This window comes from Rutilus rutilus (assembly GCF_951802725.1).
Source record: "Rutilus rutilus genome assembly, chromosome: 1".
NCBI classification, from domain to species: Eukaryota; Metazoa; Chordata; class Actinopteri; order Cypriniformes; family Leuciscidae; genus Rutilus; species Rutilus rutilus.
The window spans coordinates 68,827,164-68,855,142 of record NC_140209.1 but is presented as its reverse complement, the minus strand read 5'-3'; the positions used below and the strand labels follow the sequence as shown (position 1 = coordinate 68,855,142).

Sequence of the window (27,979 nt, the reverse complement as noted above, 5' to 3'; positions counted from 1 at the left end):
TTTATTCCCTTTTATTTTTACATAGCCTATAATGTCTGTTGGAGGACCATCACAATAAAGTGTTAGAAGATATTAAGCAGACTGTCTACTAATATCTAATCTAATGACTGATGTGGAGTTGCAAAGTTAATCAACAGAATGTTCAAAAGTAGAAGTTTGGTAATTAGCAAAATTCTAAATTGTAGAATTTTTGTTTGTGTATTTCCATTAAAATGTCCAATATTTCCATTTAACATGTCCAAACAAATGAATCCACAAATTATTATTATTTTTTTATTTTTTTACTTTTCTATTATACAAATTGTGGAAGTGGGAACGCATTTTCTTTTAATATGGTCTCGCACAGTTATGTCACAATATGGCACAGCTGTAATTTATTTCCTCGTTCCAAACCCGGAAGTGAGAAAAGAATCCATTCGAGGAGGAGCTGCTGGATGTTTACTCGTCTCACAGTGAAACCGAAAGCAGTCGATGACTGTAAAGACGCCATTTCGGAAGATAGAAAATCATCAATCGCTCCACATGTGACAGTAAGTTCGTTAAACTTTTCATACCTGTAATGTCGATCAATTATTTGTGTCTCAACACACCTTGACGAACTCAAACTCAAATAGGCCTACATGATAAGCGTTTAAGGTTACTTTCGTTATCTACTTCATGACACGTCAACTCTAACACTAATAAAATTGCAGAAAAAATTAAACTTACACTTACTTTTTTCTTTAACAGTAGAATATTAGTTTAATGTTGAAATCTTCGGTTGACTTTAAATACGTATTTAATTATTTTTTATAATCTATATAATGTAGGGTGACCATATTTTAGTTTTCAGAAAACAGGACGGGGGTGTGGTTGATGGACGGGGGCGTGGTCTGGGAGGCGTGGTTAAGGGGTTGGGGGCGTGGTTGGGGTGAATGCATAAAAAAATACTTGACAAATGCATTCACAACCTTGCAACTATGTTATTGTACTTTAATACATAAAGTAATACATCCTTTCCATTCAATGTTTGGACTGAAACAATAGAATAGGCCTACTATTAAAAAAAAAGTTTAGCTTTTAAAGTCGGCATGAAATCAAAATGGACCCTATTTACTTTGTTAGCGCATATTACTAGTCTTGTGGTGAACAATTAATCCGTGCAAGTTAAAACACAGAAAAAAAAAAATTGGCTTCGTAATCTTTAATCAAAATCTGAAAATGCCCCTCCCCTCTGCCTTGGAGGACCTTCTCTGATGACGTAAGGCTTGTTCGACTTCAACCGGCGCTGCACAGACCGATCGGTGAATGACATCAAAGTACCGCGAGAGCGAATAGAAAGTAGACTGCTCCTTATGCTTTTGAATTGCTCTCGCGGTACTTTGATGTCATAAACCGATCGGTCTGTGCAGCGCCGGTTGAAGTCGAACAAGCCTGTAGGTTTGACGGCTTGGTTTGGGAAACGCTTAACCACTCCCCTCAAATCGTTAGTCTGTAATGAGCGAGAGATGGAGAGGAGGAGCGCTAGAGTAAAACCCTGCCCTCTGTTCAATATTCCTTTTCACTGGGAAATACGTCACAGCACTGGAGAAAAGTCGTTTGCAACTTCCGGTTCACGCGGACTTTAACACCTTTTACATGACACTATTTCTTTTCATGGTCATAGGTTAAAAATCTACCACTAAAATAAAAAATCTACTACACTATTTAAGTATAAAAAAATATATATTTCAATCCTCCTGATGTTCTCTTGTAGCCTATAATTTCTTTATGTGGGCTTCTAGATCGCTAGTACCTTTATTTGACACTGACACGTACGTGCCAGCTTTGCAGTTCAAGCATTCTGCTTTACACGGATCCCGACCGAAACGAAAACAGGGGAATTTTCTCTGTAAATCATCTGTGAATTTACATTTGGGCTTTTTTTTTACGCTGTTAGCTACTTACATATAAACTGAAGCGTCGACCGTCGAGTCCTGGTCAAGTCACGCTGCTAAAATTGAAATTCTGTGTCTGTGAACGTAAAGTCCGCCTACTTTGATTTGATTGGTCATTTCAAATATTCTGACATTGAAGAGCAGTGTGACAGACCAATGAGGCTGAGATGAACAGTGAACACACACAGGCATCTGTATTCTGACGTGCGCTCTGCTTGCCGCTGCGGATTGAATTTGAGGAACGCTGATTATAACAAGACGGGGCGAAGCCGAAGTCGGTTTCATATGTTTTGTGTGCAAAGGCAAGCATGTATTTAAAGTAATGGCCCAATGAAAAATAATGATTTTCACCACTTTACAAAAAACAGACAGGACGGCCAGAACAGGACGTGAAAACAGGACATGTCCTGGGAAAACAGGACGGTTGGTCACCCTAATATAATGTGTGTTGAGTGACGCAAGACTGGGGAAAGGAAGTGTGGTCATAGGATAAACATTAAAAGTAACATCATATTTGCTTAATGCGAGACGACTAAACGGATTGTGAAAAACACCTGCAAGAGTTCAGCAGTGTCATTAAAGTGAAGGTGAATCCAGTGTTTAAACGCCGACATGTCGGACATGTTGCTCTACAAACATACTATTAACTGCAGAAAAACTGTTGACGTTAAGTTAAAATGAATTAAATGCCATTTATATAAAATGTATCAAAATTCAATTGTGTTTTGTGCATGTTTTCTATGTTCACATACAGCCTTTAAGTAAAGTGTCACATCAAGCAAGGAGGAAGAGGAGAAACGTACCTGTAAAATGAGTGTGTTTGAAGAGAGAGAGGAGGACCGTACCTGTAAAATTAGTGTGTGTGAGGAGAGAGAGGAGGAGGCGTCTGTTCACACCCAGAGAGCACCATCTCCAGTATCCAGCTGTGTGTCTATGAAGAGTAACATCTCCATGATGGATCCCCCTAAACTCAGTGATGGACCATCTTCAGGATTCAGCTGTGTGTCCATGAAGAGTAACAGCTCCATGATGGATCCCCCTAAACTCAGTGATGGACCATCTCCAGGATTCAGCTGTGTGTCCATGAAGAGTAACAGCTCCATGATGGATCCCCCTAAACTCAGTGATGGACCATCTTCAGGATTCAGCTGTGTGTCCATGAAGAGTAACAGATCCATGATGGATCCCCCTAAACTCAGTGATGGACCATCTTCAGGATTCAGCTGTGTGTCCATGAAGAGTAACAGATCCATGATGGATCCCCCTAAACTCAGTGATGGACCATCTTCAGGATTCAGCTGTGTGTCCATGAAGAGTAACAGATCCATGATGGATCCCCCTAAACTCAGTGATGGACCATCTCCAGGATTCAGCTGTGTGTCCATGAAGAGTAACAGATCCATGATGGATCCCCCTAAACTCAGTGATGGACCATCTTCAGGATTCAGCTGTGTGTCCATGAAGAGTAACAGATCCATGATGGATCCCCCTAAACTCAGTGATGGACCATCTTCAGGATTCAGCTGTGTGTCCATGAAGAGTAACAGATCCATGATGGATCCCCCTAAACTCAGTGATGGACCATCTTCAGGATTCAGCTGTGTGTCCATGAAGAGTAACAGCTCCATGATGGATCCCCCTAAACTCAGTGATGGACCATCTTCAGGATTCAGCTGTGTGTCCATGAAGAGTAACAGCTCCATGATGGATCCCCCTAAACTCAGTGATGGACCATCTTCAGGATTCAGCTGTGTGTCTATGAAGAGTAACAGATCCATGATGGATCCCCCTAAACTCAGTGATGGACCATCTTCAGGATTCAGCTGTGTGTCCATGAAGAGTAACAGCTCCATGATGGATCCCCCTAAACTCAGTGATGGACCATCTTCAGGATTCAGCTGTGTGTCTATGAAGATTAACATCTCCAAGCATGAGCCCCCTGATCTCAGTGATGGACCTGCTGTGACCCCTGACCCTGTGTGAGTATCATGAAGTTCAGGGCTGTCTGGTCAGTCAAGATATTATATTGGTTCATTGCCTCTAAAAACTGTTAATAACATCCATACAGACAAACACAAGTGTCGTTTGGTTGCACAAATAGTTGTTCAAATAAAGGGTAAAAAGGCTATATAAAATATGGATCCAAATTGAATATATTTATAGATGATAGTCTTGGAATCCAGGTAATTAGTTAGTCTCATTAGTATGGAAGTAAAATAATGACAAATGTTTTTGAAACAAAAAAAGCTTGTTGATATGCACTACTTGAAAAAATATGCATTGCATTAAACCCTGCTTGCATTTTAATGCATTGTATTTTTAGGGCTTGCATTTTTATGGGCTGAAATAGAACATGGTTGTATATTTAAGCTGTGAATATTTCAATTCAAAACATTTCACACACGTTTTCATTTTTAAAAATTAAATAATCCATATTCACCTTTCAGATTTCACTTCCAAAATGTTCATTCTGTTTAAAAATACAACCCATAATATTTAACAGGCAATTTTCGGTCCATTTTATTTTGCTTTACAAATTCGCTTCTACAAATTCAGTGGTTTAAATTCGACAGAAAATTCAACATTTGACATCCGGGAACGGCAGGAATATCAGTAGATTTCCGATTGATAATCTCCATCTGCTGTTAGACGGCCTCACCAGCTGGGGGTGCAAGCGGCTGTTGATAAAAAAAAAAAAAAAAAACTATAGAGCAAGGGGTGAGAGACTCAATCATTCATAAAAACGGATTTACAGAAATGGAGAAAGCAGTTATACTGGGTAAACCCAGCTTGATCTGGGGCGTTTTGATTTCGCTCTGCAGCTCAGGCTGGAAACCTGTACATTTATCTCTGCTGCTTCGGTTACAAATTTGCGGGAACCAATCACAAACTGGCTTATCCACATGGTGCGCTATTGGGGGGTTTAACCCAATGACGATAGAGAAGCGACAGCAAGCACACTCTGATTTACCCGTCTCTCGCACAACAGTCAATCCAATTCCGTTTAACCTCTCAACGATGCTCAATGGCTTATTTAGTTTAGCAAACAAATCGCTCGAGTGGCTGTAAATACCAATCGCTTTCAAGTTTTATTTGCACAACCTGCAAAAATCGCTCAATGCACTTGCTGCTTTTGCAAACCGCTGATCAATGCTACAAACCAACACGTTTAACACGTTTTCTGCCTGGAGTTTTCGTGTCGCTGATTGGTTGAAGGACTATCCAATTGCGTACAGAGTCATTTGAACTATGCCCGTTGTATGGTGGCAAATCAATGACAAAATTAACGGAGCGCACAACTGACGCGCGCAATGACATTCGCGAGAGGATAACAGATCTACACACGAGGAAACGAGAACTCGCAAGCTCATTCAAACCCTGCGCGTGCGCATGATCATTCCCCACTCTCTGGCGCTTGATCTCCTCTCGCCTGCTGCTTTTGCTCGCTCGAACACTTTTATTTTTTGGCAGTCGAGGGGCGGGACTTACTGTTTTAATAACCTCAAATGTCATTGGTTACAATGTGATTGGAAGCCTCCTTGACTTCAGACATGAGACATCATTTAATTTGTTTTATTTATCACATGTAATGTTATTTATTGCATTGTTAATATAGAATAGATTCTTACCAGATATTTTTTTGATTGGAAGTCTTACTAGTGATTGCATTGTGTTGTTAAGAGATATTTACAGACTGTAATGACGCATTTCCATGGTTATTAGCATTGTAAATCTACCAAAAATTTTTATACATTTTTACGTAAATCCTAATTTACTCTCTTACCTTTGTTCTTTGATTAACATTAATGACATGAACTCGATACTGACACGCGTCTTTTTTGTGGGTCGTGTGTGTGTGTTTAATAGGCAGGACTTACAGCGCGGTTTCTTTAGTCTTGTCGTGCTTGAATGGTTTAAAAGCATTCACATTAATAAGAGCCTGATCATACAACGCTAGTCAACGGGTGACAGAAAAAAACAGATACTGCGTAATTGCGTTAAATATTTATAACGCTTTAAACTTTTTTTTTGCGGTACCACGGTGAGCAAGTGATGAAACCTGTGTTGAGACTGAACACCGTGTAACACCGGTAACACTGACTATCGTAGCAAGCCTATTATTTATGAACCGCTTTCTGTGCATTTGTAAATCGCTGCACACATTTGTAAATCCCCTCAGGCATCTGTGGATTTTGAAATAAAAATAACTCAAAAATAACTATTAAATAATAAAATAACTTGAGAACTGGCTGACTAAAATCAGCTTGAAAATGTTTTCTCATGAAATAAAGCTGAAATCAAAAAATCAATTGTGATTAATTGCACAGCCCTAAATGATAGAATTATTGATTTAATTGCAGTGACAAAAGCTTGAACTAAATTGAGCTGGATGATGACATTTGATAATCTCTGGAACATCGACACAGTTATTGAACTGAATTGAATCAACATTTAACTGACTTGAGCTGAAAAACAACACTATCTTTTGTTGAGCTGCTTATTCTGTAGCTGAATTGAGCTCTTCATAACTGGTAAACTGCTCTGTTATTGAACAACAAACCCACTAATCTCAGAAACCATTGAACAACTGCTCAACTTTTAATTGGTAAACTTATTTTCATTTCTATAAGAAAACATGTCAAACTCAGATTGTGCTTGTGAGGGCCCTAGCCAGTTAAACTTTCAGATGCTGAAAATCATCTGTATGACCTCTGACATTAAAGCTTAGAACTAGGAAGGTCAGTTTCCACTGTGTAAAGTTCCTAGTACCTGGTACTTTTTTTAGTACCACCTCAGTTGAGGTTCCAAGCGAGCCGTACTGAGACTAAAATGTGACGTGTAAACACTGCAGGTCACTAATTTGGTCAGAGAGGATCTTCACTGCAGCGTCATTGAATTTGCGACATGAGACGCCAAACCCACCGATTTAAATAGTCAGCAACAGCCACCGCAGGATCATTTGTCCACACAACTTTTTTAAACGACGTCACACGCAACTTGAAAAAAGAAATGTGTGTATCGTGGTCAGTAGATGAGGTGGCGGCACAACTATAACGATCAGTCTATAATCTCACCCATAGGTGCTGATTTATGTTTCTGCCGGTGCCCACACTCCATACACAAAAAGTGGTGAGGACATGTCCCACCCGCAAGTTACGCCTATGTTACCAACCAAACAAAAGCACATTCTCTCCATGAGTGTTGTCGCTCTGAGAGTCACGCTCTCGCTGATATTTGATGATCCATAACTGTTCACTAAATAAAATAATTCAATAAATACCTATTTAAGCACTTAACTCAAAAATAACTATTAAATAATAAAGTAACTTGAGAACTGGCTGACTAAAATCAGCTTGAAAATGCTATCTCATGAAATAAAGGCGAATCCGTAATTTCACGTGTTATTTCGTCAGTCAATCGTGAAAGTCTGGTGGTTGAAAGCTTCTGGCAACATTAAATCCAGGAGAGAAAACTATTCTAGAGAAAGAGCAAGTAGAGATTTTGAGTTTGAGCATGCACAAGTAATGTCTGAGCGAGAGCAGACAAGAGTCTGAGACTGTATATTTGAGAACGAGCGTCCAGTTCTGTGTGAGAGTGAAGGAGATCCGCCTGCGAGTTAAGGTGAAAGGTGAAGATAATCGTGTCTGAAAACTGCAATAGATTGTTTATTGGTTAAAATCAATACAGTATATCTAGTATTTTTCTGTGGGTGCTTGACCATGAGATCGGCGCCTATGATCACTTAGAAGTGATGCTAAACTGCAGTGGAAAAGCAAACCGAGCCAAAAATAAAGAGAGCCGAGCTGAGCCCAGTCGTGCCGAGTCGAACCACGCAGTGGAAAAGTGCCTTTAGACGTTCTACTAACTATAAGTAAATCGCAACTACATGTCAACTAACTCTCATTAGAGTATTAGTAGACTGTAAGTAGACTGTTAGGTTAGGGTAAGGTGTTAGGGTTCAGGTTAGTAGAATAATTTGACATGTAATTGTAAAGTTGCTTATAGTCAGTAAAATGTCTGTTGAGGATCATCAAAATAAAGTCTTAGCAGATATTAAACAGTCTACTCATACTCTAATGACTTGTAGTTCACATGTAGTTGCAAAGTTACTTCTGATTAGTAGAATGTCTAAAGTGAACCATCAAAATAGTTACTACAGTTTAATTGTTTAGCACTTTTTGGAATATAAACTGTTTAAAGCAGCTTAACAGAAGATGTATGTATCTTATATGCACAAAACAGCATAATTATTTTGATTAATGCCAATATTATTTGAGGTTCAGAGGAATGATGTTGCTCTCAGTGAAGAGTCTGATCAGAGCAGCATCTAAAACTTCTCTAGGCCAACAGAGCTGATGATATTGATCAGACGCTGCTGTCTGAGATTATTGTTATGTTGAGGGTCTGAACACTGTCAAACTGTTGTGCAGTGAAGGTGAACTCAGGTCTGCAGTTGTAGTTTTAATAATAGTATTGAATTTTGATCTAATATTAACTGGAGTATGTTTTTCTGGCTGCCTCTGGAATCTCACTCTATTCAGAGCCATTTGCTCTTTATGCATAGTGTATGATTGCAGAATAAATACATGTTTTTATTGAATATTGATGGATCAATACATTTTGTGGGAATTTAAATCATTAAAGTGGTTTGTTTTGGTAAAAAATCGTATACATGTATGAGGCAATAACCTTTAAGCCTTTTACTCCAGACTATCCTATAGACTATAGTCTGCATAAAATCTATCCAGAGTTATCCAATCTATCAACTTTATTGCTGCCTCATACATTTATAAGATCTAAAAGACTCACCAGGATGGGGCAAAAGGCCCCCAGTATTGATACAAATACTTTAGCAATAAAGTAATACCCAGGGGGCAAAGGCGGTTTAGCAGACATGGGCTGCTGTAAAAGGTTGTCATATAAAAATGAAATCTATGATGTCTGAGGATCACAACCTGGGTGGCCAACCCGGTCAACAAGCTGCTGGAAACTTGTAATTAGGGTCAAAACAATGTTACCTCAAATTCGGCTTTAACTCCCAGAATCACCCAAACATGCTAAAACGGTTTAATTATATTCATGAATCGTGAGCCATATCTTCCTGATACTTTATGCTAGAAACAAACTGAGCACACCTTTAGAAAGAGTGGAAGATAAGCTTTCATCTGATGCATTGATTGTACATGTAATTAGAATGTAAGAGTTAACAATGCCTCTTAATTCATAGGTAGGCAAAAAAAAAGAAAAAAATATTAAACATTCCATTTGTAATCGGTAGCATTCTTTTCCCTTTGTTGTTGTTAAAATAAACAAATTACCATGTAAAGTTAACTTTTACTGGATGAAATCATATTTTGATTTTTTTTTTTACTAACCAGACAGTCCGCATGGCCCATAACACATTTAGAGGGAATTCAATGTCAAGCCTATAATAGCCTGTCAATTCAAACAAGATCCAAGAAAGAAGTTAACCATTAACTGGTGTTAATTGTATAGTGCTCTGTTTCTGTATGTACAGTATATCGTTTGCATATTTATGCAATATCAATTATTTGTATTGCAATGTCTATTTCTAATATTCTTTCACAAGTGGGATAGCTTTATTTATTCTATTGAAATAAAAAAAGGGATTTGAGGATTTTGGGTTAGGCTGGTTAGTGTTCAATCCTGGTGTTTGGAGTGTGAGACAAAGGTACTGACAACTAAATTCTGAAAGACTAAAACACACAGGAGTCATGTGTGGAGTAGGTTTAAAAGTATTTACTGATTAAAACTGTTACATTAAGTAGCAATTTGTACCAAAAAAAAACAAAAACAAAACAAAACGAAACAGACAAACAGATTACAATTCAGGGTGATAACTAATTTCTGTAATAATGTTTATACAATTTGTTTAGCTGTTTCGGAATCACCGCTGCTGTCGCTGCTCTAGTGTTTCAGCATGCTGTGTCCTGCTACATTTGGTTGCCAACCCCTAGCAACGGCATCCTATGTAGCATGGAGCAGTTCTTCTGACAACCTTTAACCAGAGATGGGCACAAATACATCAAAAAGTATTTAATTAAAATACAAGTAATTTGTAATTTGAAAATACAAAAATATATTTTTTACAGTCTTCTGTAGTGTAAGTGTGGCGTTAGGTACGTGTAAGAGTCTAGAATATTGCTTTTGTGGGAAAATAAATCATTAAAGTGGTTTGTTTTGGTAAAAAATCGTATACATGTATGAGGCGGCAATAACCTTTAAGCCTTTTACCCCCGACTATCCTATAGACTATAGTCTGCGTAAAATTTATCCAGAGTTATCCAATCTATCAACTTTATTGCCACATTATACATTTATAAAATTTAAAAGACTCACCAAGATGGGGCAAAAGGCCCCCAGTATTGATACAAACACTTTAGCAATAAAGTAATGTGTTTTGCATAATATCTAAGTTAGTACTTGTTCAAAACAATCACTTTAGTTCTGTTTATTTTAATAAATAAAATAAATGCATTTTTGTTTAATAATATACTGTCATTAAAATTAAACTGTTCATTATAAAAACACAGAAAAAATATTTAAAAACTAAAGATTCTGAAAGCTTTGAAGGAGATCCCATAAAAAATTATATTGGCTTTACAGTAGTAACAATAATATTTAATGATATTTTATTGTATGATTAATATAATATATTTTTTTTAAATATAATGGTTTCATTATAAATATGGTGATTATCTCTAAGTTGGACACCAAACCTAATACGATATTTACCATCTGAATCAAACCATGTCATGTCAACAAATGGAAAAGTAAGCCAGCTGTTGATTATCATGTTAATTATTTTTGCCTTTAGCGCCAACAGCAAACTTTACATATTCTTCAGAATAACTGTTGATTTAAGTATCATCCGTCACCATTTACAAGTAAATCAATTGCATGTAATTCTTTCACATGAACACTGCTTTTTCTTCATGTCAGTGTTTCTGTGATATTTTAAAATAATGGTTTCTGGTAAATCTGGTCAAGAATTTTAGCCACCTTTCTCTTTTATTCGAACATTTTGACTACTGAAATTTTGATGTCTCATTACTTTTAATATGCAGGTCATTATCTGCCCCCAAATGCCTGATGTGCATAATTAATTAACAGTTTGTTGGCAACATGGGTAAATAAAATCTGTGCGAGAACTTGCGAGGATCTCCATGTGTGATATTAGGAAGACAGTTTCTACTTGTAGTATGATTTTATATATTTATTAACAGAAGTTATTGTGTCTCTGTTCATCTTAATGTGTTTTCAGTGGTGGAAGAGCTGACCAGATCAGAGATGTGTCCTGTCAGACCAGCACATCCTCCTCCTGTCAGAAACACATCAGTCATCATGACACAGAAGCAGCCCTGCAGCTCGACTCTCACCAGCCAGTGCATGATGATCTGCAGAGAGTCAAAGACCAGCACAAAACCAGCATGAAGAACAAGTATGAGAGCTTATTTGAGGGAATCAAACTACAAGAGAATCAGACCCTCCTGAACAGGATTTACACACAGCTGTACATCATAGAGGGAGAGAGTGAAGGAGTGAATGAAGAACATGAGGTGCAACAGATGGAGAAAAGTTACAAGACACTCCAAGACACTCCAATCAACTGCAATGACATCTTTGATCCTTCACCTGAACTAGGATATGAGGAGAAGAGAAGAGAGAAGAAGGACAAAATCAAGACTGTTCTTACTAAAGGCATCGCTGGAATTGGAAAAACCGTCTCTGTGCAGAAGTTCATTCTGGACTGGGCCGAGGGAAAAGCCAATCAGGATGTAGATTTCATGTTTGTGCTTCCATTTAGAGAGCTGAACTTGATTAAAGATCGTCAGTACAGTCTTCACAGACTTCTGCTGGACTTTCATCCTGAACTTCAAGATCTGGACTCAAAGATTTATGATGAATGTACAGTTGTGTTCATCTTTGATGGTCTGGATGAGAGCAGAATTACACTGATGTTTTCAGACAGTGAGAAAGTTTCTGATGTGACTGAGTCTTCATCAGTGGGTGTGTTGATGTCAAACCTCATGAAAGGAGATCTGCTTCCCTCTGCTCTCATCTGGATCACCACCAGACCAGCAGCAGCCAATCAGATCCCCTCCAAATACATCAACCGTGTGACAGAAATTCAGGGATTCAATGACCCTCAGAAGGAGGAATATTTCAGGAAGAGAATCAGTGATGAGGATCAAGCCAGCAGAATCATCTCACACATCAGAAGAGCAAGAAGCCTCCACATCATGTGTCACATACCCGTCTTCTGCTGGATCTCAGCCACTGTGCTTCAAAACATCCTGAAACATCTCAGTGCAGAAATCCCTCAAACTCTGACTGAAATGTACATACACTTCCTCCTCATTCAGACTCATATGAGGAACCAGAAGTATGAAGGGAGAGATCCAGAGAAGCTCCTGCAGTCCAACAGAGAAGTGATTCTGAAACTTGCTGAACTGGCTTTCAATCAGCTGATGAAGGGCAATGTGATGTTCTATAAGGAGGACCTGATTGAGAGCGGCATAGACGTCACTGATGCCTCAGTGTATTCTGGGATTTGCACTGAGATCTTTAGGGAGGAATCTGTGATTTATCACAGGAAGGTTTACAGCTTTGTACATCTGAGCTTTCAGGAGTTTTTTGCAGCACTGTATGTGTTTCTCTGCTATTTAAGCCAGAACAGTGAAGTTATGAAAATGTTCCTGACAGAAATTTTCCTGACAGGAAAGTCCAGAACTCGATCTGGAAAGGTCATACGTTGGTGTGAGTATGTTTCTCTGGATGTGTTTCTGAAGGGAGTAATGAATAAAGCCTTGAAGAGTAAAAATGGAGACCTGGATCTTTTCCTTCGATTCCTTCATGGCATCTCTCTGGAGTCCAATCAGTTGCTTGTAAAGGATCTGCTGATTCGCATAGAGAAGAACCCAGAGAGCAGAGAGAAAATAATCCAAAACCTTAAAAAACACGAAAACACAGAAAGTCCAGAAGACAATGTCAGCCCTGAAAGATGGATGAATCTGTGTCACTGCTTGATTGAGATGAAGGATAGTTCTCTTGTTGACGAAATGCAGGCATTCTTACAATCTGGAACAAATAACCAAAACCTTTCTCTTGCGCAATGTTCAACTTTGGCAAACATGATCTTGATGTCAGAAAAGGTGATGGATGAGTTTGACCTTAAAAACATCACATCATCACAAGAGGGTCGAAGGAGACTGTTACCTGCTCTGAGGAACTGCAGAAAAGCTCTGTGAGTGTGAGAATATGAACATAATATAAACTGAATTGAAATATGAACATAATACCTCTCATGTAGGCTAATAGTTTAGCTGAATGCACTTTAATTACTTTTTTATTTACATAAATTTTAAGTGTCTACAGATTAAAATATTTAAAATAATTATTTTAATTTGTAATTATAATCGAAATCCAAGTAATTACATTTCTGAAGTTTTAAAAGCTGAATATCTTTTCAACCAATGAATTTACATGACTTTTCCATTGTTCATAATTTGCTGGATATGGATTAAGCATTTTTAGAAAAATATATTCATTTTCCTGGTCTAGAAATCAAACTTTTAAAATTAGGCTACCTCTTATATCTAGCTGCGTATGGAAGGCATTTTCTGCCAAATTTAAATAAATAAATTAAATGATTAAAATTAAAACCAAATTAACGATTTCATTACAGAAAACTGTACGGAAAATATGTGACAAAATTGAGAATTAAAATTAAATGATTTAATTTTCACGGTGACAGTGCATCATCCCTGTCAAATTGAAAAATAAAATGCAATTGGTGATTTCACATTTCATTTTCACTGCAGTCTCGAGGCAAGACTGCCAATATTAAAATGAAAAGCCAAACGTGAAAAAGAAACGACAAATCCAGTTTTTACAAAGCTCTTTATTAATGCTCACGCAATAATAGTGACACAATTCAAATTCAAATGTACATTTTAGTTGTCATTTTAATTAGGGATGTCCCGATCCGATCTCGTGATCGGAAATCGGGCCCGATCACGTGTTTTCAGACTCGATCGGAATCGGACGTTACCTCCCGATCAGGACTCGGATATGTATATTCTCATTATTTTTTAACACATATATAGTTATGCGGTGGCACAGAGTTATGACGTTTTCACATTGCACGCATTAGCAGAGCATAAGCAGCGCAGGAGCAGTGTGTATGGTGAGCAGGAGCAGGACACGCGCGTTTTGCTTTCACACTGGCAGCGTTTGTCACGCGCGGCTGAACCGCGGGTTGTGTAGGCTACAGACAGAGTACTCTATAATGGATAAGTTGGCATTGCTTTATTTCGTTTTCAAATACATTTAAGTGAAAAGACTTGTCAAGAAGCTTATTTTATTAATAATTTCATTTATATAACTTTTGGTTCATCTTTGTTTTTATTGTTATGGCAACAAGTTTGTTTTTGGACATTTGTTTTCTTTTTAAATTGCTGTTGGTCACTTGATTGACTCTTTAAAACACAATAGATATCATCAATGCACTTTTTGGATAAAACTGCGGTGTATTTTGGCCATGATCAATGTATTGTCACTTTAATTCAGCAAAAGCGGCGCTGCAAAGATAGACTCGGCGCCGAAACGATCGCGGCACTCCTGCCCTGCACTGCCGCGCCACCTCTGCGCGCGGTGTGAATGCTCTAAAGCCTGGTTTAATCTGTTAACATGGGCGGCGAAAAAAATATATGCACTGCACGCTCTGCAAACAGTGCAATGTGAAACCGGCGTAAGAGTTAGGAGTGCAGTTCCTAAAAGCACATTACTGGCTTTGCAAACACTGTAGCACTTTTATTTTTTATTTGTTTACATGCCTGCCGGGTATTTTAAGTTAAGGTGCTATTTGTTTATATATGAGACTTTTTTTATATTTACTGTTGCACTAAAGTCCAAAAGTGAAGAATTTATTTATTACTTGATTGTTCAAGCTACCTCACAGAAGTGCTCTGTTTGTTAACAGAGTTGTTGAATGTTAAAATAAGGTGAATTAAATAAAAAATAAGGAACATCCTGGATCTGTTTTTTAGCTCTTCTTTATTCTTTTTTTTATGTATTAAGTATCGGATCGGGACTCGGTATCGGCAGATACTCAAAATCAAATGACTCGGACTCGGACTCGAGGGCAAAAAAACCTGATCGGGACATCCCTAATTTTAATTCCTCTTTTATTTCACAGCTTTCTTTTTCATTTTCAATGACAACCTGCATGCAAATTCTATGTTAATGAGTGGGTGTGGCTTATTCAAGTAACGGTGCTAGAGACATGCCTTTTGTAAAGCGAAATCGTCGACGTTCCGTGTGCATGAGTGAATGTGTGAAACGAAATTATTTAAATGTGATTATATTGTAATCGAGACGACGAGATATGGCGAAATCTGTTAGTGAGCTTTTGCGGGAAGCTGCTGCAGCATTAGTGGAAACAACCAGCCTGACCAGCATGCGTCAAACCCTCGGCGCACTGCAGTTCCTCGGCCTGAGTCACGGGCATCTTCAGTTGCGATGAAGTTCATTCATGTCTTAGGCTGTTTTGGAAATTCAACTATTTGGGTGTACAAAAGTCTTAGTAACACAATTTCTACAACAATTATAGCTAGATATAGACATTAATACCCGCTAGCTTTAACCGAGGACTTCAGCCAATGTTTCATATTTGCATCGTGCCTAACAACGCCCTTCAGCTGTGACTTTTTCAGATACAGCACTAGCCTAGAGTACCTTATTGCTTTTATAAAACGGTTACCATGCAATACAAATTAAACCTGAAAAATATGTATCTATATATGCAACTTTCATGAAGTAAAATCACTAAAAGCCAAAAGAAAAAAAAAGAAAAAGTGAGTGTACCTGCATTTACAGTAGGCTAGATATAGCATTTTCCTTCAGGTCAGTCCTATATTCTTAATAAAAAATCTGTTTGAATGCCCGGTGTGAAAATGAAATAATTTAATTTTAATTCTCAATTTTGTCACATATTTTGCATATTTTACAGTTTTCTGTAATGAAATCGTTAATCTGGTTTTCATTTTCATTTTAATCATTTAATTTATTTATTTAAATTTGGCAGAAAATGCCTTCCATAGTTGCGATGATGATGTATTAAAATAAGAAATATCTTGATTTAGGTCAGTGATTTTTCAATACCAGCACTGTACATTTTTAATGTCTCTCTTATCTAACACACATTTTTGAGGTCTTGGAGTCGTTACTAACTAGCTGATGAGTTGAATTTGAAAATGTGCAGTGCTGTGGGTACTCCAGGAACAGGATTGACCAGAAACTGTCTCTTAAAGTCCGGGCCTTAATGCTATGGTACTGTAACCGTGATAAGAGCATAAAACAATGTTATGTGGCTTGGATGGCTTGAGTCCTTGTAGAGTAATTTACTACGGCTTAGAACATGGCTCAACCATTCAGAATCAAGGTCCAGAACTATCTGTTTTATAACTAATTATTGACATACAAGTGGGCTTTTCTCACTTGAAATATACCCGAGGTCATTGTAAACCTTTACACTGATCATAATTTACCCGGGGTTAACAATTAATCCTTGGTATTTATAAACTGATGTTTCATGCTGTACACTCCTAAACCCTTGGTTAACGTTCTTATTTGCGTATTTGTGGTGTTAGATTCATTGGGTCTCATTCATGAAACATTCGTAAATATACGAGTAAATATGTGAGTGATTTGCGCGTAAAGAGACATTCCCGAAAATTCTTCTCCTGATTCACAAATACTTCGTAAACGTCAGATTTGATAGTGAAATGTGTGTGTGTGTTAATGAATTCCAATCAGTTGTAAATGGGACGTGCGTGCACGCTCATTCGCAATTACCATAAATCCCGCCCATTAAAACCGACTGAGAACTATATATGGGCATCATATTATGACACCAAACGAAGGATTTCAACATGTCTTCTCAAAAGCGAATGAAGAAGATAAATTCTTCAGATGCAGAAATTAAAGTTTTATTATCAGAAGTTCATTCAAAACGCCACATTTTATTTTCAAGCATAGTGGCGTATCAGGTCTTAAAAAAAAGATTTTTTAGGTAATAATGCTTTTACCTAAATGCTTTAGGTAAAAATGCTTGGCAGCATATTACAGATGCAGTTAATGGAGTTTCATCTGTTAATCGAACAGTCCCAGAAGTGAAAAGAAAATGGTTCGACATGAAGCTTGACTGCAACACTTGTGACTTGCGGACTTGTAAAAAAAAAAAAAAAAAAAAAAAAAAATTGCGGACTTGTGTTCCGTTTGCAGATGCTATTACTGGCTCTCGTAATAAAAGCAAAAAGAAAAAACGTATGTAATTACTATATATAATATTTTTTCAAAATGCTGTGTAAATATGTATCCGATTAAGGTGAATTAAAATGCAGGCTTATTAATGAGCAAAACGTTCGGATGTTAAACGCACTATTTACGCGTGGCTGGGAGCAGGTGTAGATTTCTTTCATACCAACTAACATTTGGAAAATACGAACATTTTAATGAATCCGAAAATTTACGCCAAAACCACTTTACACACGATTTACACAAAAATTCGTCCTGCTCGTGTTTCATGAATGAGACCCATTGATTGGACGAATGCTGCATGCAACCTGTTTACATGAAGGCTCTTGCATTGTACATCCTCATATTATATTGCTAAGTACTATCTAATCTACTTCTAATCTACTATTAGAACATCCTTCATGACCGTTAAAAATCTATGTTATATATGAATTAGGGCTGCACGATATTGGAAAAAACTTACATTGCGATATTTAGTTTTTCTCCGATATTGCAATGTATAAATAAACAATTTCACCAGTTGATTTGAATAGCTCTATTTGAATAGAATTAATCAGTCTAGAATAATACGGGTGATTTTGTAGGGAAGTGAATCTGCATAGAAAATAATCATTTATGAGCATAGATAAATACAATAGAAGAAAGATACAATTGAAATGAGCTTTGTTTTTCAGGTAAATCTAACAGTATTCAGGTACAGAAATTGAATAACAGTCTTCAATGTATAAATAAAATATAACTAATATAATTGATTACCGTAATTAATACAATTTATTTTTGTTAAAGCTACAAAAGTCATTTTCTCTTTCTTTTTTGTTGTTTGATCACCATTGGTATCACAAACAGCTGCGGGTACATTAAGCTGCTGTCCCTTTAAGACGAATGCCCAGACCTAATATAAATGACACGTATCTGTTTTCTTTCTCAATTGTTTACAGCACACAACCGACTGTGTTTATGAGGATACTCGCAGAGACAGACATTTTAACCTAATTTTACGTGCACGTGTCCGTTTAAGCTTGGAAAAAAGAGAAAGGGAACTGAATTCGGTGTTCACATGCTGTCTGCGTGTCTTTGTGTGTGCGCAAAGAAAATGGCACGCAAGTCCTCTTGCGCTTGATGCCTGACTCGACATAAAAAAACTTGTACATTATAAACTTTTACTCTATGATGGTTAAATTTAGCAAATAATCCAAGGCTATCCATCAATCCATGACTATCGCGGATGCGCACATCGCAATATCGATGCTGAATCGATACATTGTGTAGCCCTAGTATGAATGTGTTTAGTATGAATGGAATCTGGACGTACTACATCCGCCATGTTGTCATTATTATGTGACCTACAAGCGTCAGTTACGTCGCTTCACTGCCATTCATAAAACCTCTCCCTTGGCCTCATGGGGTAGTAAAGTGTCCAGCATATGCGCACTTCAGTATCTTGCCAGAAGTTTTAGGTTATCCGGCAACTTTTTCGCAGACTGTTTTTCAGATACTATGTATTCAGACATACTGCTCTGAACGTACAGTTTTTCGCATTCTATATATTAAATTATATTGTAGTTAATTTATTGGGTCCGATTCCACCTTTGTCGAGTCCGAGTCAAATCCAAGTCCTTAACAATCGAGTCCAAGTCCGAGTCTAAAGAGGACCAAGTCGGACTTGAGTCCGAGTCCTTAACGTCCGAGTCGAGTCTCGGCCGAGTCCACAAAGATTTAAATAATTTGAAATTGACCTTTAACAAAGACCCGCCCCTCTTAGTTACTGTTGATACGTCCGACAAGCCATTCCGCACTCACGCCACACATCATGTTCTCACACAGTGAAAAATATATTGCAGAGCAAAGAGGACACTGACAATGCGCCAACAGACAAGATAGAGCAGGTTACTTTTGGTGTGAAATAGTGCTGCACGATTAATCGTATCGCAATCGCAATTATATGACGCAAAATGCTGCGATTTTATATTAAATAAACAAATTAGCGCTGTTAACGCACTTATTAATGCAAATGCTTTTAAACCATTTATGCGCGATAAGACATAAAAGAACGAGCTGCCTGTGAATGTCCTCCTGACACACACACAGATAGACGCGCGCCAGTATCAAGTTCTCTTTCGCGGTAGAACGAACACACATGTATGCCAAAATGAACGCGCTGCCTGTGAATGTCCTGACTGTGACAGACAGAAAGACTCGCGCTAATATCGTGCGTGCCCACAAAACAGCAAGACAGAATACAGTTCTCTTTCGAGCTTGAACGAACAATAACACACACACAATTATGCCAAAATGTCTTTTTGTTGAGTGTCATAACATAAGAGTAGTCTTATGATGAACATGAAGAGTTGTGATGACTCGTGAAAGAATGAGGCGCGTGTGAGATCCGCGTCTCTGACAGCGGCTGGTCTTAAAGGGACAGTAATAATAATAATAATAATAATTCGTTACATTTATATAGCGCTTTTTCTGAGACCTCAAAGCGCTTTACATATGGAAGGGGGGAATCTCCTCAACCACCACCAATGTGCAGCATCCACTTGGATGATGCGACGGCAGCCATATTGCGCCAGAACGCCCACCACACACCAGCTTACTGGTGGAGAGGAGACAGTGATGAAGCCAATCAGTATATGGGGATGATTAGGAGGCCATGATGGACAGAGGCCAAGGTGCAATTTTGGCCAGGATCCCGGGGTTACACCCCTACTCTTTTTCGAAGGACATCCTGTTATTTTTAATGACCACAGAGAGTCAGGACCTCGGTTTTACGTCTCATCCGAAGGACGGAAGCCACTAATTATACCTTTCACTAAAGTACACAGTAGCCACTAATTATATCTGTCGCTAAAGTTATTCTTTTTTATTTTAATTTTTTTATTTTTTTATTTTTTTTATTTACCCCTGACATGTATGGTTATATGTACTCTTGTATGTAAATTATGTTTTGTTCTTGTTAAAATGCAAAAAAAATATAAATAAATCTGTCGCTAAAGTTAATCAAAGAACAAAGGGAACAGAGAAAAACACTCACTGCTCTTGACTAAAGAACTTTTTTCTTTAGGCAGATTATCACTAATCTGTGTGTGCATTTATTTTCCTTTAGAACCAAGCAAGTTGACTCATGAAACCATTTGTTTATTATATCGCATATCGCAATTGTAATCGCAATATTGACCTCAATTATCGCAATATTACATTTTCCCCAAATCGTGCAGCCCTAGTGTGAAATAAAGTCTAAGTCATTTCAAACATGACTGATACTTTAATGTGTAGCGCCTCAGTCCAAGCAGCACATGAACTGATAATCTCTTCTAGTTATATAGCACAAATTAAACATGAATGAACATCAAAACTGCAAAAAGAAATCAATACACCATTTTTCAAGTTCAAGTCCACTAGACTTTAATCTACTACCTGGTTTGGTTTGTTTGGTGGACAAAAATGGCGGATATCTGCATTATGATTGGTCAGGTCGCCTCTCAATCAAATTCCGGTGAAAGTTCTCAACACTGAGCTCTTAAATTAATATTTTAACCCTTACAAAATGATTGCAGTGTATAGTTGCAGTCATACGTTTACCTATTATACATCTTTCAGAATCTGCAAGGTAATGCTGAAGAATGCAATACGATGAATTAAGAGCTAGGGGCAAACTTTTGATCAAGATGATGGTGATGTTTAAATTTTCTTATTTTGTTTTACATGCTAATATCTTATTTAGCCTCTGAATGACAGGACTAAATTAATTAATTAACTTTTAAACAAAATAAGAACAATTTACACGAACGATCAAGTTCAAAAGTTTAACCCCCTGGCTCTTAACGGATGCTTCCTTCTTGAGCATCACTAAATGTTTGCAGCGTTTGTTATAGTTGTGTATGAGTCCCTCAGTTGTCACCAGTGTGAAAAAATGGATCTCACAATCAGTCACTGCTAGTAAGGAGTCAAATATGCAGAAGGTGCTGGAAAAGCAAAGAATGTGCAGGAACTGGGGGATTTTTTTCTGAAGACCATTGAGCAGTTTAACTGTTCGGGACAAACAAGGGACTCATGAACAACCATTACAAAACAACAAAACAAAAAAACAGTTGTGGATCATTCAGGTAATGACACACAGTATTAAAGGGGTGGTTGATTGCTATTTCACTTTTTTCATTTTAAATACTGTGTAATGTTGCTGTTGGTGCATGAACAGTATCTGCAAAGTTGCTGCGCTGAAAGTTCAATGTAAGCGGAGATATTGTCTTTTAAAAATCAGGAAGTTTAATGCCTACAAAAACGACTCGAATGGGACTACAACGAGATACTTCCCGGGTTTTATACGTAACTAACCCATACATTTACATCAACCCTCCCTCCGGAACATGTTCTGCTGTCGAAGAGGAGGAGTTATAGTGGAGAGAGCTGTAGCTGTCAGGTCTTCTGTGTTCAGGCTTCCTACAGACGCTGTAGTTCGCCAACAATGGTTAAAATTTAAGTTTGATTATGTTCCTGACAATTACAATCGTAGTTTAGCTCTCTGTGCTGCGCATTTTACGGAAGACAGCTTCCAGAATCTACACGAGTTCAATGTCGGATTCAACAAGAAACTATTACTCCAACATGAAGCAGTTACAGCTATAAAACCAGAGGCCACAACCTGCAAGTAAGATTTAATCATTTTAAATGTATTTGCCTGTATAATTTAAGACGTAATGTTTTAGTTTTATCAAGGATGTAAAAAAATGCCAGCGCTGGCTTTAGTATATGACAGATGCGTACAAACATTTTGGATCCGAATTTGTAATATGTACAAATTTTGTAAACGTATTTTCCATGTATACTTTATGACGTAATTTTTTTATTTGATCAAGAACGCAAACCAATGCCAAAGCTGTTTGGTTATAGTAGCTAGTTAGTTCGATGTTATTTTGTGTGTATAAGAAACGTGTGCAAACTTCAAAAAATTATCGCAACAGCAAACTTCAGCTGCTGTTATCACATGTAAAGAAAACGACAAACTGAGTAAACTACCGGTAAGTTTTGTGTATAGTTAAACGGTTGTTCATTCTATCAATAAAACAATATCTTTAAAAAACGGTATTACTCAGTCATGTATTCAGTTATATTAAATGTTTAATCAGGGGGAAACCGTATCTCAAAAGCTAACAAACAGTAGCATTTTCAAGTAACAGCGTATGGAAATTCTTTGAGAAAATAATAATAATAAAAAAAAATTACCATTCAGAAACGTTTAGTAAGAGCCGTGTTTGCGGAGGTTCTGCTTGACTCTCTTTATCACCGCTCTCTGGGTCTGATTCTGGCTCAAACTGATGAGGCAATATTGACACCATTACATTTGACCGGGTCTGGAGCACATGCAACTGTCGCCCGTAAAGGTAATGGGCGTGAAGATTCCGGACGCAGTTTAGCCAATTACAACACACCGGCCGAACTAACCAATCTGAGCTCATTGCCTGTTTCTGAGGGAGTGGTTTCATAGACTAAGGAAGTCAACCGGTCGTTCAAATGACAGAGGAGGAAGCGGCTTACAATAAAGGTGAAATTTATGAAAAATAAGGCGTTTTTTAACAAACGAAACACGAAGACATGTTATATTGCAGCCCATAAACACAATCAAGCAAAGAAAAAAGGCAGTAAACCACCCCTTTAAAAATCAAGCCTATGTAATTTGTCTTGTATTTTGTCTTGTGGACTAGGCTATTGAACATCTGTTATGTGAAAAAGCTTTTTCAGGGCAGTACTAAATAGAAGCAATGTTTTTATGATCATTCTTATAAAAAAAAAAAAAAAAACATTTTCTATAACGTTCTGTAACATTCTGCAGGGTGTTTTGTAAACTTATGACTAAAGTGTAAATGTAACAAAAATCAGAACATTATTAGAAGCCAAAATGTTGCTGTGGTTACTATGTCAATCATCGCAATTTCATGACTCACGGGACTAAAATTTAGCGGATTCACTCCCACATTTAAATGCAGTTATCACTTACAGTGTGAATGTAACCACTGGTCCTCTAGAAGCATGAAAAACAAAACTATTATTTAGATCGTCAATAGGGCTCCCTTTTAACCCTCTGGGGTCCTTCGGGTCCAAATGGACCCGAAGCGTTTAAATAAAAAAATGTTAAAAATCATAGCTTCATTGGAATGGTCCGAGATTTGGTGACTTTGTTGGTACTTGGTATATGAACACCCAAAAAAATTGGGGACAGGATTTGAATAGTCTAAGTGGTTGTAAAAAAAATAGTCATATATTCATACCCGCCATAGGAAATGAATGGAAAATTGGCAAAAATGTGAAAATGCAGAGTTTTTTTGTGCGTACAATCTACAAATCAGCCACGATCCAGAAAAAAAGCACACAACAGTGAAGGGGTTAATCTATAAAACATCAAGAGTGCAAAACAGACACATCCACACACACACACAAACACACTTTTATACACATACACACTAATAAATTCAGATTACAAAAATCTGTTTTGAATTTTTAAAAATCACAGCTTCATCGGAATTTTCCGAAACTTGGTGACTTTTATGGTATTAGGTATGTGAACACACAAAAAATATTGGGGTCATGATCCAAGCACGTCACACTTCTGTTCGGAAATGAATGGGAAATTGTCAAAAATATGAAAACACAGAATTTTTTTGTGCATACAATCTACAAATCAGCCAGGATGCAGAAAAAAAGGACTCAACGGTGAAGGGGTGAATCTCTAAAACATCAAGAGTACAAAAAAAAAACACACACACACACACATTTTTTTAATAAAAAAATAAATAAAATAAAAATATATATAAAAAATGTCTATTATATTCAATGGGAAAAAATGGGTCATAATTATTGAATAAATATTAATTAAAATCATAAAATTATCTCAAAACACCAAAAAAGAAAAGAAAAAATATTATAAAAAACAAGTAAAAAAAAAAAAATATGATTTTTTATATATATATATTAATCCCGCCCTCCGGGTCCATTTGGACCCGAAGGTCCTGAGTGTGACTGTTAAACGAAGGACCCCAGAGGGTTAAACCATCACTTACCTACCTTGTTCTGCACTCTCACTAAAACTCTCGTTGTCTGCACAAACCACATTTTTTCACAAACCACGCATAAACGTCATTATCTCAAAACTACTAACTTTTACATATATGCTGCTGACATATTATTGTAGCAGAGTTTGTGCTGAATACAGTGTAATAAGATTTTAGCCATGAAAATGTCACAAGTAACAGAAATAAGCACAAATGTCAGAGCATGTCAGAACACCTCAAGGGCCCAGAAAACACCTCAGACCCCAGAGGGTTAACCCATTTAGCAAAAGTGGTTAGTAAGATTTAGCCTTAATAAGCCACGTATCTCACGTAAATACAGTAAATTATGGCTCAAGTGAACATAAACATCTGGGTTAAAACCAGATATGTGTCAGTATATTAGAAGCACTCGGTTTTAAAGTGACAGCAGCCTAGAATACAGCAGTCTGTGTCATTAATATCAATCAACAACAGAAGATGTTAAATGTGTACATGTTAAATAAACCTACAGTAGTGTATTAAATTTGCATCACTACCTTATTTGTCCTATTGTTTGTCATTTGCTTTGTTCTTTTTTTATGTAACAAAAATAAAATAACTATAGCAGGGGTGCCCAATCCTGCTCCTGCCGATCGACTGTCCTGCACAGTTCATCTCCAACCTTAATCAAACACACCTGAAGCAGCCAATTAAGGTCTTCGGGATCACTTGAAAATTAAAGGCAGGTGTGTTTGATTAGGGTTGGAAATGAACTGTGCAGGACAGTCGATCGGCAGGAGCAGGGTTGGGCACCCCTGGGGTGTTGCCTGTCCATCCCATCTTGTATGCCGCCAAAAGAAATCTGGTTACCGTACACACGCAACATCTAACAGCTGGTGCATCAGACAGTTTGAGTTAAAATGGATGAAACGACTGTGCTTCAGCAACAACAACATCATACCTTGGTTCTTTAAAACAGCAAAAAAACAGTGTTATTTGCATATCGAGCAGAAACAAAGCAACCTCGGCATCCGTTTTCAGGCCTTGGTAGCACTTTATTTTAGAGTCATTTTCCTCTAGTACATACTATGTACTTATTACATACACTAATTAATATGTTATAATAGTAATTACAATAACTGGGTACTAACTAGGTACTAACCATGAACCTAAACCTAACCTTAACCCATACAGTTACCTTATATTACCCAGTACTTTCTAGAGTAAGTACACTAAGAAAATGTAAGTGCATGTAATGTAAAATAAAAGTGCAACCCAGGCCTTCCCGCTCTCTAACGTCTCTCCAGTACGCAAAAGCTTCTCCATTATTAACAAGCTCTTGACTGATCATAACCTTTTAACAAGAGTCCTCTCTTTTTTCAGATTAAGAGCCTGTAATCTAACTGATCAGCACTGTGAAGTTGTGGCTTCAGTTCTACAGTCATCAAACTCCCTGAGAGAGCTGGACCTGAGTAACAATGATCTGCAGGATTCAGGAGTGAATCTGCTCAGTGCTGGACTGAAGAATCCAAACTGTCAACTCAACATACTGAGGTTTGAGTTTGACTTTCATTCATTAATTAATGTTAATAATAATGTGTGCTTTATATACATTTATACACATTTATACTACGGGGGGCTGTTGAATGTATGAATCTGATTGGTTGATGAATAGGGGTGGTTGAAAAAAAAAAACAATCCTAGAGTTTTGAACTCAACAATTTTTTTGACCAATTAGACTTTACATGTTTTCAACATTGCACCCTTAAGTAATTAACTTTACTAGGGGTGTCCCCGACTATGGATTTTCATAGTCGTATCAGAATCGTCAAGTCTTGCCTATAGACGACTAATAGTCGAATCATGTGTATGTGTGGGGGTGGGGCTTTAACATTTCAAAGCCGCGACGTACAGAAAATCACACAAAGATATAGAAGAAAATGTATAAAAACATTTTGGATCAATAAAACTAAGAAATGACATAAATAACTCCAGAAAGGCCACACTGCAGACAGGATTTACATTCACATGCAAATCAAATTCAGCCCAGGTGCAGAGATGATCAGTTCAGGTGCAGAGATGATCAGATACAGAGATGATCAGTTCAGGTGCAGAGATGCACAGATGCAGAGATGCTCAGTTCAGGTGCAGAGATGCACAGATGCAGAGATGATCAGTTCAGGTGCAGAGATGCAAAGATGCAGAGATGATCAGTTCAGGTGCAGAGATGCACAGGTGCAGAGATGCACAGATGCAGAGATGATCAGTTCAGGTGCAGAGATGCACAGATACAGAGATGATCAGTTCAGGTGAAGAGATGCACATATACAGAGATGATCAGTTCAGGTGCAGAGATGATCAGTTCAGGTGCAGAGATGCACAGGTGCAGAGATGATCAGTTCAGGTGCAGAGATGCACAGATACAGAGATGATCAGTTCAGGTGAAGAGATGCACAGATGCAGAGATGCACAGATACAGAGATGATCAGTTCAGGTGCAGAGATGCACAGATACTGAGATGATTAATAATTAAGATTTCTGTGCCACCCCAGACTGGTTGCTGGCCCTTGCACCCCTATGAAAAAATCCTGGCTCCGCCACTGCAGAGTCACGCCACACAAAAGTCTGAAAGACTTATTTATTTATTTTTAACCATAGCTTCCAAATTCTTACTGTTTAATAACGTGACCATTGTAATCACAGCCAATTTTGAAATTGGGTAATCTCAGCATCACTAATTGTTATCAATCAGAGGTCCTTGTAAAGATAATTAATGGGTTGAAGACCCGTGTTGTTTATTGTAGTGTATATTCTCTAAAAATGAAGCACACTAACATGAACACTTACTGTTGTTGTAGATTATCTCAGTGTTTGGTGACAGAAGAAGGTTGTGCTGCTCTGGCTTCAGCTCTGAGTTCAAACCCTTCACACCTGAGAGAGCTGGATCTGAGCTACAATCACCCAGGAGAATCAGGAGTGAAGCTGCTCTCTGATGTAATGAACCATCCAGACTGCACACTGGACAAACTCAAGTAAGTGGACCTGTAAGAATCATCCTGGCTGGTGTGTATGTGAGACTGAGAGTTTTTAATAGTTTTTGAACACTGAAGGGGTCCCAGTGTGTTAAAAAGTGACACCAAGCAGTCCTGACAAAGCATCCAGACGAGCTGTTAGTGAGAATGTGTTGAGAAAATATAGACACTGATACTATAGAAGCTGTAGAAACCTCACAAAGACATACTACTGGAACTTCCTCCTTCATTTCCCAACATACTCTTTAACCCTCTGGGGACCAAGGTGTTTTTGGAGCCCGTGAGATGTTCTGACATGCCTTGAAATTTGTGCTTTTTTCAGTTATTTATAAACATGTTAATGGCAAAGGTGTAAAATCACTCTATATAGCACAAACAGGGCTACCATAATATGCGGGCAACGTGTATGTAGATGTTTGTATTTTTAAGAGAATAATGTTTATGCGTGGTTATTGGAAAAAATAAAAATGAAAGTGGCTGAATTAAGACCACAAAACACATATTAAATATGTGTCCACAAGACTTTTGTCTAATTGATGTTGTACCTTTGAGTACTGGCTTCAAAATTATGTGAAAATAGTCTTGCTTTATCGTTCACAAAAAAAAATACATTGATTTAAATGGTGTAAAACAGGTTTTGCTTGGAAAGCCAATATGTGAGGGG

At 37.6% G+C, this 27,979-nt stretch overlaps 1 protein-coding gene across 1 annotated transcript in view; it reads left to right on the top strand.

The window, feature by feature from the left end:
- Window positions 1–427: 427 nt before the first annotated feature.
- The window catches only part of LOC311295045 (NACHT, LRR and PYD domains-containing protein 3-like), an 87,822-nt gene continuing 60,270 nt past the window's right edge, over window positions 428–27,979 (top strand). Inside the window, exons 1-5 of the mRNA XM_084416227.1 lie at window positions 428–530; window positions 2,671–3,895; window positions 11,203–13,185; window positions 25,667–25,837; window positions 27,142–27,315. Of these exons, the coding sequence (XP_084272353.1) occupies window positions 2,727–3,895; window positions 11,203–13,185; window positions 25,667–25,837; window positions 27,142–27,315 (3,497 nt within the window). The 5' untranslated portion in view covers window positions 428–530; window positions 2,671–2,726. The remainder of the gene's footprint in view (window positions 531–2,670; window positions 3,896–11,202; window positions 13,186–25,666; window positions 25,838–27,141; window positions 27,316–27,979) is intronic.